Genomic DNA, 16,038 nt, shown 5'->3' on the forward strand with positions numbered 1-16,038 from the left:
CTTAGAACTCATCTCAGGAAATTTTTGAAGATCAACTTTCTTGAACGAATCATCCACTTTTTGGTACAGTGGGGATTTTTCAAAGATAGTCAAAGCTTGAAAATGCTTTGAATACATGCACAATGCGCACAGAACTCATCTCAGGTGTTTTCTGAAGGTCAACTTTCTTGATTACGGGAATCACCCAATTTTTGATGCATTAGGGATATAAGATTTTCAACGCTTGAAAATGCTGTAAAACTTATCTCAGGAATTTTTTCCACACTATTTGGAAACAATCATGATTAAGTATTAATAAATTCAAATGTTAAACTTTAGAAATAATCTTAAATGGTGGCTTTCGCGCCATGTGGACCAAAAATAAATAAAACACGAAAGTCAAAATAATTTGGAATTTATTCACAAAAATATCGGAGATTTAATATTTAACTAACGTAATAACACTTTACATGATAGTTCTGTATCAGTCAATTCGGAAACTACCCGCACGATGTTGCTGTTCGTCAAAACGTTCGTTGGCTCGTAGCCTGACAACAGCCACGAATCTAGTACATCTGTACTCGGTAGTAACGTCCTGAGGGAATTTCTGATATAGATGTATGCCTGTGGAGAGTACTTATAAATACTTAGTGCGAAATTCTTTAGATCGTCTGTATGTCTTGTGGGCATAGCTAGAACCAATCCATTTGTGTCTTCTCTTATCTTATCTTGCAGAGACAATAAAATTCTCGTCCTTTTCTTACGCCTCTGCACTAGTAAATTCTTTTTTATATCTATTTGTTCTTTTAGTCGATCTAAGCACCTTTTTTGGCGTTTATTGACTCTCATGCCGTTTCTCAATTTCCCTTTCAAACTTATCGCTTGCCTTTGCATCATTTGGACTTCTGTAAATAATTTTAGAAGTTCAAGATTCTCCTGTTCTTTGATTTTTTCCTGTTCTTTGAATTTTTCCTGTTCCCTAATTTTTTCCTGCTCTTTTATCTTTTCCTGCTCTTTTATCTTTTCCTGTTCTTTTATTTTGTTCTGTTCTTTAATTTTTTCTTGTTCTTTGATTTTTTCCCATTCTTTGATTCTTTCCTGTTCTTTGATTCTTTCCTGTTCTCTCATTTTATTTGATTGTTCGACTTTCTTGGCAGTGGTGTGGGAAGTACTTGCTTTCTCAGTTACGTAATTGGGTGTACCATTTGGTAAACGTCTTATATTAGAAACATTTTTCTGAACATAATTAGAAATATTTTGTTGTTGTTGTAGTTGATTTTGTTGTTGTTGATGTTGTAGTTGATTTTGTTGTTGATGTTGTAGTAGATTTTGTTGTGGCGTTTGATGTTGATTTTGATGTTGTTGTTGTGGATAATTGTATTCATCACTAAAACTATCTTCATCGAGATGTTCCTCATGTAAATGTTCTTCATATTCTATATTATTTTCTACTTCATTATTCATCTCATAATCTTGATCTTCTTTTTCTTCATCATCATCATAATCATCTTCATATTCATTGTCAAGTGATTCTTCATCAATATATTCCACCTACAAAAAAGGTTTTTAAATGAGTATTGTGGGTAGTTTTACATAAATTAAATTTAAAATTAAAAAAGCATGAAATAAAATAAAATAATTAGCACGTAATTAATTTTATTTTATTTCAAGCTTTTTAAATTTACATATATAAATTATTATTAGTAGACACGCTACGATCGACACTCTATCTCATATATTCACACAAATACGATAAGGGCACGCAGTACGCTCGACTGAAGTTGCCGGCACATGTGGGTTTATAATGCTAGGTGAAAAGCAAAGGTTGCTTTCACCTAGCATTGTATGAGAAAGGTGAGAGGCATGATGGTTGCCACCGAAATCAAGCGCGCGAAAAGGGTTGAACAGGTGTTTGGGAAAAGTATTTTTAGAGAAAAAACTACTACAGTACGCGGCCGAAAGTAATGTTCCTACATCGGCCTTTAGAATGACATTTCGCCTTTGTAGAGCGTTGTCTGTCACTCATACCTATATGACGTTTTGTCGGTCTCAACGACAGGGACAATGCTCTACAAATATGCTATCACGTTCTATAGGTACATTACTTTCTGCTGCATACTGCAAGTTATCTTAAAATAGGTTTAAAAATCAATACTTTTTTGTTTTGGTTTTTTATCTACCTACATCTACTAAGAAAACTACTGATTTGTTTTTTAACTGTAATATGTTTAAGTACTTATGAGTAAGGTATAATTTACATTAATTGTACCTACTTATAGTCAGGCGAAAGACTGGCTTCCCGTAGCACAAGGAATCCTATTTTGGGAGCCAGGAACTTTGCACTGCTACTACCATGGTTAACTTAATGTTTACCTTGAAATTTTTATCAAATAAAGATTATTAATAGTACCTCTAAAACATGTTTAGGCAATTTCAACGAAGGAACAGCCTTGCTATTGAGAACCACAGCGTTATGTGCGTCACACTCAAAGCAGTCTACGGAAAAATGTTGAACACAAATGTAGGAATAGTCGGTGGGAGTCCAGTTGTTCCTGCCAGTGAGGTCTGTCCATATTTGTCTATAGCTCGGGTCCTCGGGAAACCTGAAAAGTTTTTTATTGCTTTATTCTTTGCTCCTATCAAATATTAGCTTATGCCCACGACTTAGTCCGCATGTACTACACAAATTTCAAACCCGTATTATACCCCCTTAGTGGTTATCCTTTCTTAGCGGATGCCTACGTCATAATACGTATCTGCACGCCAAATTTCAGCAGATCCGTCCAATAGTTTGACCTGTGTGATGATAGATCAGTCAGTCAATCAGTCGGTTGAGTCAGCTTTTTCTTAGTAGTCAGCTATCGGCTAGTAGTAAAATCTATGTGTATGAAATATATAGATTTTACAAGTAGCAACTTTTTGTAGAAGAAAGAAAGAAAAAAAACACACACATACACATCTTATGACTAAGTTGGTTATTCCAGTGAAGTCTCAACCCATCCATGCAAACTGGGCCACTAATGAGCACGGGTTTGATGTGCCTGGTGGTTAAGATTTTTGTCTCCTATTAGGAGGGTCTGGGGTTCAATCCTGGGCATACCTCTAATTTTTCTGAACTATCCGATTCTAATTGAAGTTATGTGCATTTCAAGCATCAATCCATTGCTCCGTTGCGGCGTGATTGAAGGACCAACCAACAAACACACTTTCGCATTTATACATGTAGTGATGTTTACATACCTGAAGAATGAATCTGAATTGAAGTTTTTAGATTCGTCGCACCCCAAAACCGCACAAGCCTTTGTTATCTCTGTATCCTCACTGTTCTGTTTGAGTTCCGGCGCCACCATGGCTAAAAAAACAATAGTTAAATAACCTCCATAACACACGTAAAATTAGCAAAATAATAAGTAATGTGTATACCGATAGGCGTCGACTTAGCTCGGATTTCTTCATTCTCCTTAATTTTAGCAAGTGCTTGGCTGAAACTCATGTTTTTCGTAACAAAACCACAGTGACACGAATTCTTATAGACACTTAGCTGAATAACCGAGAACTTTCATAGTTATAATTTTAACAAGTGACATAGCATGATTAATCAACATCCAATTATTTAAATGTAAATGTTGTGAATGTGACGATTTACTGGAAAGATATTCTATTATTAATGCAACAGCAAATGCCGCCAGACGCTAGTTTTAGAAAATGTCACTTGGTGGGTGATGGGTCTTGGACAGTGGATGGACTTGTCAATCCCCTATTATTTTAGGTTACCTTTAATAACGCGAAACACTAAATCTTCTAATTTAAAATAAATCAAAGAATGCATCAGTTAAAATTGTAATGTGTAATTATTTATTTAAACAATTATAACTTTGGTTTAAACATTTTTTTATTAAAAATTGTTTCCTGTATAATGCGTAAAAAATGACTTTTCACGCGCCATTTAAATCTTTAAATCAAATAAGTGTCAAAATTCATACGTCAAAGCACTGACAAAAGTACGCGGTTTTGTCACTCAAATTATCTGTGGTTTGACGGGTTTGACACATAGGTTTGTCATGGTTTTTTCCTATTTTTTCCAAATTCCAAGGTTTTTTCCAGTTTTTCTCTATCTACGGCACGATCTACGGTTTGTCACTTGATGCTTGTCATTGTCAGTTTGTCAGTCATTCTCATCTCTAAAATTAATTCAATACGCGAAACGCAAAATAAATCGACGAAACCTTTGTTTGTTCCGTATTGTATGTTAGGAAAATGGTTGACCCAATATTCGATTATCAATTTAGGCTTATCCTAATCGGAGACAGCACAGTGGGCAAAAGTTCCTTGCTAAAGTACTTTACGGAAGGGAAATTCGCGGAGGTAAGTGTTTCCCATTGTTATTGTTGTTGTATAACATGTTCTCGGATTAAGGGAATTAATTACGCATCAATTTTTTGGTTAATTACGTTTCTACTACTTAAATTCTATATTTATTTCATTGTTGCTTTATATGTAGGGCTGCCTATTTGTTGTTGTTGTAAGTGTTCCATACTTGTAAGTAAGAAACTGAGAACATTTTTATGAAATCAAATCAGTATTATTCCGTCAGTCTATCTATTTGTTACAGTTATTTTATTTTGAAACCAATATAGATGTAAAGGTGAAATATGAAACTTGTGTGTAAACATAAGTAGTTCAACCAAAAATTCGAATATCGCACGACTTTAGAGTGGTGATAGCCTAATAGTTCCTATTTTTGGGGGTTGTGGGTTTGATCTCGGGCACACACCTCAAACCTTTCGAAATGGGCTATTCATGCAATTAAATCTTGTTTTAACTGTGAACATATTGAGAAAACCTGCTTGCTGGAGAATCAGTACCCTTATTATAAATGCGAAAGTGTGTTTGTTTGTTGGTTTGTCCTTCAATCACGTCGCAACGGTGCATCGGATTGACGTGATTTTTGCATGGGTATAGATAAAGACCTGGAGAGTGACATAGGCTACTTTTTATCCCAGAAAATCAAAGAGTTCCCATGGGATTTTTAAAAAACTAATTCCATGTGGACGAAGTCGCTGGCAACAGCTAGTTCTCCATAATGTTCTTATGGGTGTGTGCCAATCTGCACTTTTAACTTAGAGTGGTAGACTATGGCCTAAACCCTTCTTATTCTGAGAGGAGACCCATGATTACTATAGAGTCGGCAATAGTTGATAATGATGGTGACTTTTCAGCTCTCCGATCCAACAGTGGGAGTAGATTTTTTCGCAAGGATCATCGAAGTGCAAGATGGTACAAGAATTAAGCTCCAACTGTGGGACACCGCTGGGCAGGAGCGATTTAGATCCATCACAAAATCCTACTACAGAAACTCAGTGGGGGCACTTCTAGTGTACGATGTGTGTAACCGTTCAAGTTTTGAGCATATACCTCTTTGGATGATGGAGGCTAAGAGGCATATTGAGCCACACAGGCCTGTCTTCGCTCTAGTTGGATGTAAAGTGGATCTGGTTGGAACTGATAACAAGAACGGGGCTTGGAGGGAGGTCTCGTGCGAGGAAGCAAGAATGTTTGCTGAGGAGAATGGTAATTACTTTACTTTGTTATCCATACTTATATACTAACACTAGCTTATAAATACTAATAATAGTAATGTTCTTTATTTCAGGCAAACTGTATATTATTACAGAGGTCAAATCACTGCCCCTATTAGGTATAAATGTGAAAGTGTTTGTTTGTTGGTTTGTTCTTCAATCACGTCGCAACGGAGCAACGGATCGACGCGATTTTTGGAGAGAGACATAGGCTACTTTTTATCCCGGAAAATCAAATAGTTCCCACAGGATTTTTAAAAACTTAAATCCACACATCTGAAGTCACGGGCATCAGCTAGTCACTACCCCTATTATAAACGTGAAAGTGTGTTTGTTTGTTGGTTTGTCCTTCAATCACGTCGCAACGAAGCAACGGATTGACGTGATTTTCTGCATGGGTATAGTCAAAGACCTGCAGAGTGACAGGCTACGTTTTATCCCGGAAAATCAAAGAGTTCCCACGGGATTTTTAGAAACTTTAATCCACGCATATGAAGTCGCGGGCGTCAGCTAGTATAAAATAAAATTTAGATTCTAAATAGAAATAAAATAAGGATAAAAACAAGTACAATAATTGTATTATAACTTAAAGCGCACAACTTCGTCCGCGTGGACTAAACAAATTTCAAATCCCTATTTCACCCCCTTAGGGGTTGAATTTACAAAAATCCTTTCTTAGCAGATGCCTACATCATAATAGCTATCTGCATGCCAAATTTCAGTCTGATCCATCCGGTAGTTTGAGCTGTGCATTGATAAATCAGTTAGTCAGTCAGCACCTTTTCCTTTTATATATTTAGACTAGCTTATGCTCGCGACTTCGTCCACGTGGACTACACAAATTTCGAACCCCTATTTCACCCCCTTAGGGGTTGAATTTTCAAAAATCCCTTATAAGCATCCAAGCATCCACATAATAATAGCTATCTGCATGCTAAATTTCAGCCAGATCCGTCCAGTAGTTTGAGCTGTGCATTGATAGATCAGTCAGTCAGTCAGTCAGTCACCTTTTCCTTTTATACATATACTTAGATTATACCTGAATGTTAGAGTCTGTATAAAAGTAGCCTATGTCACTCTCCAGGTATTTATTCAATTATATCCATGGAAAACTTCCATTGATCTGTTGCTCCCTTGCAATGTGATTGAAAGACACAAAAACACAAACAAACACACTCTCACATTTATAATGTGGGTAGTGAGTAGTGATATATTGTTTTTCCTTACTGAATCATTTGCCTGTTGAGTTATATGTATTATCAGCAAGTAACAGCTACAACTTATAACATAGCTATTACATCAAGGGCATGTAACATGTCTCATTAGAGATGATTAATTATTGAGTTATGGACACATTTGTAGCAATTTGCATTTAATTACATAGTATTATGGAACATATTTTATTCACATGATCCATACTTAATAATATTATAATTGACAGACCTGGGCGCGTTTGGAACCCTTGTAGCTTTAGTTTTAAGTTGGCGTAATAATTACCTATCACCACTATATCTTACAAATACAACAACCGACTGTCAAAATATTACCTATTTTGAATAATTTTTTTAAATTTTGAACGCGAGAGTGTGTCTGTCTGTCTGCTAGCTTTTCACGGCCCAACAATTTGACCGATTTTGACGTAATTAGGTACAAAGTTAGCTTACATGCAGGGGTACATAGGCTAATTGCCACGTATCACTGTGACTGTCTCTGATCTATTGTGTTTGCCTCCACTTTACACTTCCTTGTCTAATCCTCTAGCAACCGCCTGCCAGACGCTCTTAAAGTTTAGAAGTTTAAGGGTGTCTGGCAGGGGTTGGCCACTATACTGTGTCTGGCATGACGTGATTTCTAATACTATTCCGAAGAAAATATAAAAAATTTGACTTTACACTTTTTTTTTATATAAATCTTTTATTAAAAGGCTTTTACGTTTATGTATGTCAGCCTGACTTTATACTTTGTAGTAAGATTTTTAACACCTTTATGGTGACTCAAAAGGGTTAAAGCCCACCAAGTGTTTTGACTCTGTGATTTGTATGGGATTACATAACAGAGAGAGCGCTATACTAATTTCTTTCCTTTATAATATAGCTACAGTTTTTTGGATAATATTTTCAAACCTAAATATCTTGCAGGATAATATTTTCAAACCTAAATATCTTGCAGGATAATATTTTCAAACCTAAATATCTTGCAGGATAATATTTTTAAACCTAAATATCTTACAGGATAATATTTTCAAACCTAAATATCTTACAGGAGAATATTTTCAAACCTAAAAAATATCTTACAGGATAATATTTTCAAACCTAAATATCTTACAGGTTTACACCACGTAGAGACCTCAGCAAAAACAGGTTCCAACGTGGAGCAGGCATTTATCCTTGTAGCTCAGGAGGTATACAACCGTATACAGACTGGTGAGTACAAAGTGGAGGACGGGTGGGACGGGATCAAGACGGGCTTCAACCGTCCCAATGGTATGGACTTTAATCTGCTTGAGGCAGAAACTGTACAGTCTACCTGTTGTTAGACACAAATATTTATTATTAAGTTTGTGGTTTAAACTTGCTAAGTAACTAAATTTTTAATAGCTCAACCAGTAAAGGAGTGGACTGAAAACCGAAAGGTCCGACGGTTCAAATCCCGCCCGTTGCACTATTGTCGTACCTACTCCTAGCACAAGCTTGACGCTTAGTTGGAGAGGAAAGGGGAATATTAGTCATTTAACATGGCTAATATTCTTAAAAAAAAAAAAATACGGAATAGATTTTTCTTTCAGTAAATCGCACTTACATCACAAAAAAGAGGAACACATCTATTGAATATATTTTGACTTTGCTCATATTTAAAACAGTTAACCGCCTGTTCCCACTTGTCGATTGTCAAATATTCCAGTGACAGAACATTTCATATGAAGCTATCCACACTTGTCGGAAACGGATTTTGTGTTTGGTCTAAGGTTGAGGTCTATAGAGCGCATTCAGACTTAGCTTAGACTTAACACAGGGTTAAAACGAGACTATATCGCTCACATAAACCTGTCTTGTTTGAACTCAATCTTAAGTCTGAGCAAGCAAAGTCAAAGTGTGCTCTATAGATCTCAGCCTAAGCCTGAGCAAAGTCAATGTATGTTCTATAAGTATCTTTTCAATGGTTTACAGTAGACATTTGAATCGCATAGTATTTAAATATGTATTTTAGTTCAAAAGTTTTTTTTGGCTGTGCGAAATTAAGTACCTACTGTGTATTTTGATAGTTAGCAGGTTTAGACTTAAAACATATGAAATGTAAATATTGACTCATATATTATAATATTATTAGAATTAACGTATCACATTACATAAGTATAACTTTATTAAATGTGTAGATAAGATATACAGTTTGCACAAGGTTTTTTTTATGTTGACGCATATAAGTTGAATTATAAGTTTTCACTATAAAAATATAATATTCTCTGCGCATCAATAACAAAAAATAAAAGTTATGAGTAGAGGCACACTTTTAATGTAGAAAAACATATTAGTGATGTCAAAGAATCAAGAAATCATTGTAGAAACTTATGATTCTAAAGATAACTTAGGCGCGCTTTTTCCAACCGCAAAGTAACATTTAACTGGGGAATAAAGAAATTTTGTTTTGACAGTTTTGGTACTGATACTCGTAAATCTAGTATAATAGTTGGTCCGTTTTTTACTTGGCGATTGGACTTGAACTTTTGGATTGAACTTTTTGGCATTAAAAGATAGTAAGAAATAAGAATCACACAAAACTAAACTAATAATAATGTTAATGACTGGTGTCGATCTTTTAATTATTAGTTTTAGTTTTGTGTACATATGTATATACCTTATAGTGATATTGTACATCTCCTACGCGTACCAGTAAAGAGAACTCAAAAAGGCTAGAATCCATAACCAGAGCCGTAAAGTCAGTTGAAAAAAAAAACAATAAAGAAACTAACCAAAAAGAGTGATGTTAATCATTCGATCTCACTTGCACAGTGTACCTTTGTATAGTGTGTGAATGAGACAGAATGATTAGTATCGCTTCGATTCGTTTCTTTATTGGCACGCGTTATACCAAAGTCGATAAAGGTGACAACACATTCAATTTACATTGTAACAAACGTATTTTCTAAGAATAGAACTACATTACAAACAGACGTGAGTCGTGAGTGTATTGCCATCTTTATTTTTCCTTTCAATAGTGCCAATAATAATAATTTATCTAAATTCTGCCAGCAAAGCTTAGTTTTATTTATCTGTATATATATATATATATATACGAAAATTATTCAATAATAATAATCAATAGCATTATCACGATTTACAAAAGCAATCTTAAATATCCATAGACAAGACAGACCAAAGAGTTTAAAACACAGATTCGTTATTGTTGTCCACATTAAAAAAAATGTTAAAAATGTTATTTTAGTTTTATTTTTACTAACAACTACCTAGCTAATGTCCGGTATGCATTGCAATAAACTCGCACGCCTATTGTACGTTGATGGTACTATGTCAGTAAGTGCCGACAACAACTGTACAAGTCAAATCAATCGGTTGAAAGATGCGTGAATGCATAGGTAACGACCAGACAGACAGACAGACAAACATTAGTTTTACATATAAGATATACTAACAACTGACTAAAAAAACTACTTTGTAGTAGTTAGTTAAGTAGTTAAAATTTTTGTACCTGCGTTAAACCTTAAAAGTAATGTAAAGAATCCCACTGATTTGAATTCAATATAAAGGATATAACTAATAATATGTAACTCAAATATTGTTTAGTTTGTGACTGCAATCTTAAGTGTTTTTGTAATAGACAGCATAACGCGTAAAATTTAACTTCTCACGCGCCATTTTATTTTTTTGTGTCAAATTTAATGTCAAAAGTACGATTTTAGTCCTTATTTTAAAGGTGAACCGTACTTTTGACATGACAGCTGACCCATAGAGTTAAAATGGCGCGTGAGGAGACATTTTATACAGGATGTAACCAGAACGCTAGCAAAAACTTATTGTTATTGTTATACTACCTGAACACAATCCAATGCCAATAACCATGTGCCTCATTTTGTAGTTTTAGTATTTTTCCAACCCGCAATGTATGGCGTGCAAAACTCGGGTCAATGCCCTGCCTACGACGCAGCATTGAGACCGAGGGGCCTACTTACGCAACAATCATTGACTCATAGCATCAGTCAGGTGTTTTATTTGCAATATATCGTAAACAATTACAAAATTGTAGGATTTTTAATAATTCTTTTTGCGTTTTTTTTTTGTGGTATCATATCAGTAATCATCAGTCTACTATCACTTGTCTTCGTTTTTGCCAGCGTTCTGATTACACCCTGTATGTATCTTTTTTTACTGTGAATAAATTTTTTTTAATAAACAAATGTTGCAGTCATAGTTACTACCAATCACTCAGTATGATAAATACATAATATTATGTACTTTAAGAATAAGTAATACTTATTATTTATTTATGTACTTTTTGCTTTGTAATTTTACATTGTCCGATGCAAAAAAATATAAGTATACCTAATTATAATTTATTTTATTATATTATAGGAATACAATATACATAACAATATGTATGTGTCTTGGAATTAATAAAATGTTTTATTTAAACAATTGGTTTTGCTCAGTAGTCATGCCGTCCGTGAACTATAAAAATTTAATGCCATACATATGTAGTATGTACTACCTAGCGGCTAGCACTTTAGGAGTTTATACAAAGCGCGCTCCACACAAAGAATTTTAGTTCTAAATGCACTCATAACAATCTGATAAAAGTCGATTCAATGACTGATTACAGATAGCTTTGAAACATTGAAATATCAAAAAAAGAGTAGACATTTGAATAGGGACCTAGTATAAGTCCCGCAAATTGCTGATGCGCGTGGCCACCATTTTAGTGACGTCAGCACTAGACTGAAATTTCGAGCTAGTCACATTCTAGAAATGAATATCTGTGTGTATGATTTTTCCAGATTTCTGTAAAAAAAATGTAGATTTATAGTTACACGGGCTCAAAGATTTGTGTGTAACTTTAAAACTACATGTTTTAGGTTATATGGCAAACCATAAACAGATTTGTTTTAAGAACGTGTCTACAACAAAGTTTGGTTGGTTACCTAATGATATTCAAATGAGAACAAACTACGTTTGTATGGAAAGCGGCGGGGAGCGTGCTTGGGAACTTCTCTTAAATATCTCAGTATAAAAAAAGCCGGCGGGTCGTCCGTCGACTCCTTTTCTAGACAGGTCTCCTTTAGGCAGTGCTTTGGACCTTTTATAGTTAACGGACGGCACAGTACGCGTCCAAAAGTATTTTACATCGGCCTTTAGAATGACATTTCGGCTTTGTAGAGCGTTGTCTCTGTCACTCATACCTATATGACCTTTTGTCAGTCACAACGACAGGGACAACGCTCTACAAATCTGATATCTCCTCAAGGTTGATGTACATTACTTTCGACTGCGTACTGTGTATTAGATCGCTCCAAACTACTAGCACGCTCTGAACATTAAATAAATGGGCCGTAAATCTAAATAGGTATCTAGTCTAGATAAGAAGAAAGTCCCGACTCACTGAAAGACTTATCAACCACCAAGAACCTAGGCGAGATTAGACCTAGAAAGGTAAAATTTTGCTCAGAAGTTGCCTTTATAATGCAGACAAGGAGAGTAAAGCCGGATTTTTTGAAATTCCCACGGAAACGAAGTCGCGGGCGATAAGTACGAGTACAAACTTTACCTAATTCCCTCAATTTGAACGAACCTTCAGAACGAACTAGAAATTTGGCGCGATCTTGTGTTATAACTCGTAGGTACCATAAGTATAAAATATACCTACATTTAAGATTAATTTAATGTTTTTATAATAATTTGTGTTTGGTGTTTTGTGTTTTAATAATAATTTTGGTCTTTAGGGCAGTGACTGCGAGAAACAATACCGTCCAGTTACGGGCAAAACGATTAATATTAAGTGACTCTTAAACGGGCTATAATATTGCTGTAAAACTACAGCGTACTAATACATAAATACAGGGTATAACCAGAACGCTAGCAAAAACTTAGCGTTATTGTTATACTACCTAAACACAATCCAATACTAATAACAATTTGCCTCATTTTGTAGTTTTAGTGATTTAGTATTTTGCAAACCCGCAATGTATAGCGAGCCCTCAGGGTCAATGGCCCACTTATGACGCGGCATTTACCCCGCGGTAACTATCTACGCAACGTTCGTTGACGACCTCTAGCGTCAGTCAGATGTTTTATTTGCAATACATTGCAAACTTTTAAATACTTACAAGTTTTTTTGTTAATTTAGTTTTCGCGTTTTGTGGTATCTTATCAGTAATCATCAGTAGGACTACTATCACTGTCTTCGTTTTTGCTACCGACGCGTTCTAATCACACCCTGGCCCATGTATAAAGGTAAAGAAAAGAAAAATGATTGGAAATATTGCCATTGCATAATGACATCAAAAATTGGCAATAGAACAATTTATTTTATTCACTGACGACATACATATAAGCTGTGATAGCCTAGCGGTTAAGACGTCCGCCTTCTAAACGGAGGTCGGGGGTTCGATCCCGGGCACGCATCACTAACTTTTCGGAGTTACGTGCGTTTTAATTAATTAAATATCACTTGCTTTAACGGTGAAGGAAAACATCTTAAGGAAACCTGCATGCCTGAGAGTTCTCCATAATGTTCTCAAAGGTGTGTGAAGTCTACCAATCCGCACATGGTCAGCGTGGTAGACTATGGCCAAAACCCTTCTCACTCTGAGAAGAGACCCGTGCTCTGTAGTGAGCTGGTAATGGGTTGATCATGATGATGACTGACAACATCGCGGCTATACATTTGCATCTAGATTCTAGACTGCTGCAAATTCAAAAACCTAGCTCGTTTATATGAGCTTGATTAGACTTAAATGTATGTAATTGTGTGGAAAATATATTATGTTAGCTGTCGCCTTGAACATAAATTTATTCGTCACTTTGCCCTTCAAGTCGAGGCCATACAAAAACGATGTTTCGATAACATACTAATCAAATACCTACTTTTAAAAGGCTAAGACTTTGTTTACAATCGTGCGTTCAGGGTTCCGTACACGAAGGGTGGCAACGGAACCATATTACTAAGCTTCCGCTGTCCGTCTGTTTGCGGGCTGTAATCTCATGAACCGTAATAGGTAGAGTTGTTTTAGCAGACACGTGTCACAGATTGTGTATTTCTATTGCCCCTATAACATCTCATCATGATCAACCCATAACCGGCTCATTACAGAGTACGGGTCTCCTCTCAGAGTTAGAAGGGTTTTGGCCATAGTCTAACCACGCTAGCCATGTGCGGATTGGTAGACTTCACACACCTTTGAGAACATTATGGAGAACTCTCAGGCATGCAGGTTTCCTCACGATGTTTTCCTTCACCGTTAAAGCAAGTGATATTTAATTAATTAAAACGCACATAACTCCGAAAAGTTAGAGGTGCGTGCCCGGGATCGAACCCCAGACCTCCGATTAGAAGGCGGACGCGGATCACTAGGCTATCAGCTTTTTATATAACATCTAATTAAATAAATTTCAAAATGGCCGCCATATAAATTAAAAGTACATACATAATCTTGTAGGTACGATACTACGGAACCCCTTGTGTGCGAGGCCGACTCGCACTTGACCGATTTTTTGTACAGTGAGCAGTCAGTCATGAGCCTCGTGTTCTGATTGATAGGTACCCTATGTCTGTATATTGTATCATTTGTATCTGACCTAAATACCTACTTATTGTGAATTTGGAGAATTTTTTTTATTGTAAAATTATTTATTTCATTATGTATAAGTATCGTTTCATAGCGCTGTTACAAATGCTTGATAAATACCTATAATAAAGTTTTTTGTTAATTACTAATTACTATGATATGTCGTTTTATTTTAGTTATTAAACTTAGATTTCTCAAAAATGCTTACACGCTCAGGATTGTTCAGATCCAGCAAATAGAAAGTTCTCAATTCAGTGCGGTTGTTTTCTATGTATAATGCATATATTTTGAGATCTCACTCGCCATTTTAGTACGATTTTAGTCGTTATTTTAAAGGTGGACCGTACTTTTTACATGTCAGTTGACACATAGACCTAAAACGGCGAGTGCGATCTCAGAATGTACGCAATGTGTACACCGATTTATCTGAGATTTCTAACTGCAATTTTGAGGGTTCCGTGCCTCAAAAGGAAAAAATGGACCCTTATATGATCACTTCGTTGTGTGTCTGTCCGTCTGTCGTGCCTGTCAAGAAAACCTATAGTGTACTTCCCGTTGACTTAGAATCATGGGCAGGCAATTAGGTCTATAGCACAAGTAAAGGGAAACATCCGAAAACCGCGAATTTGTGGTTACAAATTTGAAAAAAACTAAAATGTGTTTATGAACAAATAAATTTTTGTGTAAAAGTTTTTGATTTATCAGTCGAGTACAGAACAGTTACAGTAATCATCAGTGCTATCCTGTCCGGTCTTCGTTTTTACCAGCGTTCTGGTAACACCCTGTATAATTACCTCTGCTGATATATTCTGCGACGGTGACGATGCTCCGGGAATGCAATAATTGTGCATTTCTTGAACATTCTCCTTTACAATTAAAACATACGCGGGTGAATCAGTTCTTCGCGCCTGTAAATAAAATATAAATATCATTATTCAAATAAACCAGCAAGAAACTCGACGGTTGCTCTTTTTAACCGACTTCAAAAAAAGGAGGAGGTTCTCAATTCGACTGTATGTTTTTTTTTTTTTTTAAATTAATTATTCGTTCGTATTATTTTTTTTTTTTTAAAGCAGTGATAGCCTGGTGGTTATGATGTCCGCCTTCTAATCGGAGGTCGGGGGTTCGATCCCGGCACGCACCTCTAACTTTTCGGAATTATGTGCGTTTTAATTAATTAAATATCACTTGCTTTAACGGTGAAGGAAAACATCGTGAGGAAACCTGCATGCCTGGGAGTTCTCCATAATGTTCTCAAAGGTGTGTGAAGTCTACCAATCCGCACATGGCCAGCGTGGTCGACTATGGCCAAAACCCTGCTCACTCTGAGAGGAGACCCGCGCTCTGTAGTGAGCCGGTGATGGGTTGATCATGATGATTATTATAATTTAAGTGTTTGTTTGTAGGCAGTAATCTTTGTAACTACTGAACCGATTTTGAAAATTCTTTCACTAGAAAGTTACATTATTCCTAAGTGACAGGCTATATTTTATTTCCAAAAAAACCGGCCAAGTGCGACTTAGACTCGCGCACCGAGGGTTCCGTACTCGGGTATTTTATTGGACAGTTTGCACGATAAATCAAAAACTATTATGCATAAAAATAAATAAAAACCTGTTTTAGAATTTACAGGTAAAATAAAATATGATACCCCACTTGGTATAGTTATCTTTGAAAATTGAAAGT

General features: G+C 35.7%; 2 protein-coding genes across 3 annotated transcripts; one reads left to right on the plus strand and one right to left on the minus strand.

Annotated features, from left to right (window-relative positions):
- Window positions 1-375: 375 nt before the first annotated feature.
- LOC117986413 (involucrin-like) lies at window positions 376-3,930 on the minus strand. 2 transcript variants are annotated; one of them, XM_069501666.1, is made up of 4 exons: window positions 3,754-3,930; window positions 3,220-3,331; window positions 2,390-2,582; window positions 376-1,530 (listed from the first exon to the last, which is right to left on the minus strand). In XM_069501666.1, the coding sequence occupies exons 1-4, from the start codon at window positions 3,806-3,808 to the stop codon at window positions 430-432; spliced, it is 1,461 nt and encodes a 486-aa protein (XP_069357767.1). In that variant the 5' UTR covers window positions 3,809-3,930; the 3' UTR covers window positions 376-429. The 2 variants fall into 2 exon arrangements, with proteins under 2 accessions (XP_069357767.1, XP_069357766.1); XM_069501665.1 differs by lacking the exon at window positions 3,754-3,930 and adding an exon at window positions 3,403-3,737.
- Window positions 3,931-4,095: 165 nt separating this feature from the next.
- On the plus strand, window positions 4,096-12,619 carry Rab39 (RAS oncogene family member Rab39). The gene is made up of 3 exons (XM_034973387.2): window positions 4,096-4,344; window positions 5,199-5,550; window positions 7,886-12,619. Exons 1-3 carry the CDS (start codon window positions 4,237-4,239, stop codon window positions 8,092-8,094), a joined length of 669 nt encoding a protein of 222 aa, XP_034829278.1. The 5' UTR covers window positions 4,096-4,236; the 3' UTR covers window positions 8,095-12,619.
- Window positions 12,620-16,038: the final 3,419 nt, after the last annotated feature.

Source organism: Maniola hyperantus, chromosome 11 (genome assembly GCF_902806685.2).
Source record: "Maniola hyperantus chromosome 11, iAphHyp1.2, whole genome shotgun sequence".
Taxonomy (NCBI): domain Eukaryota; kingdom Metazoa; phylum Arthropoda; class Insecta; order Lepidoptera; family Nymphalidae; genus Maniola; species Maniola hyperantus.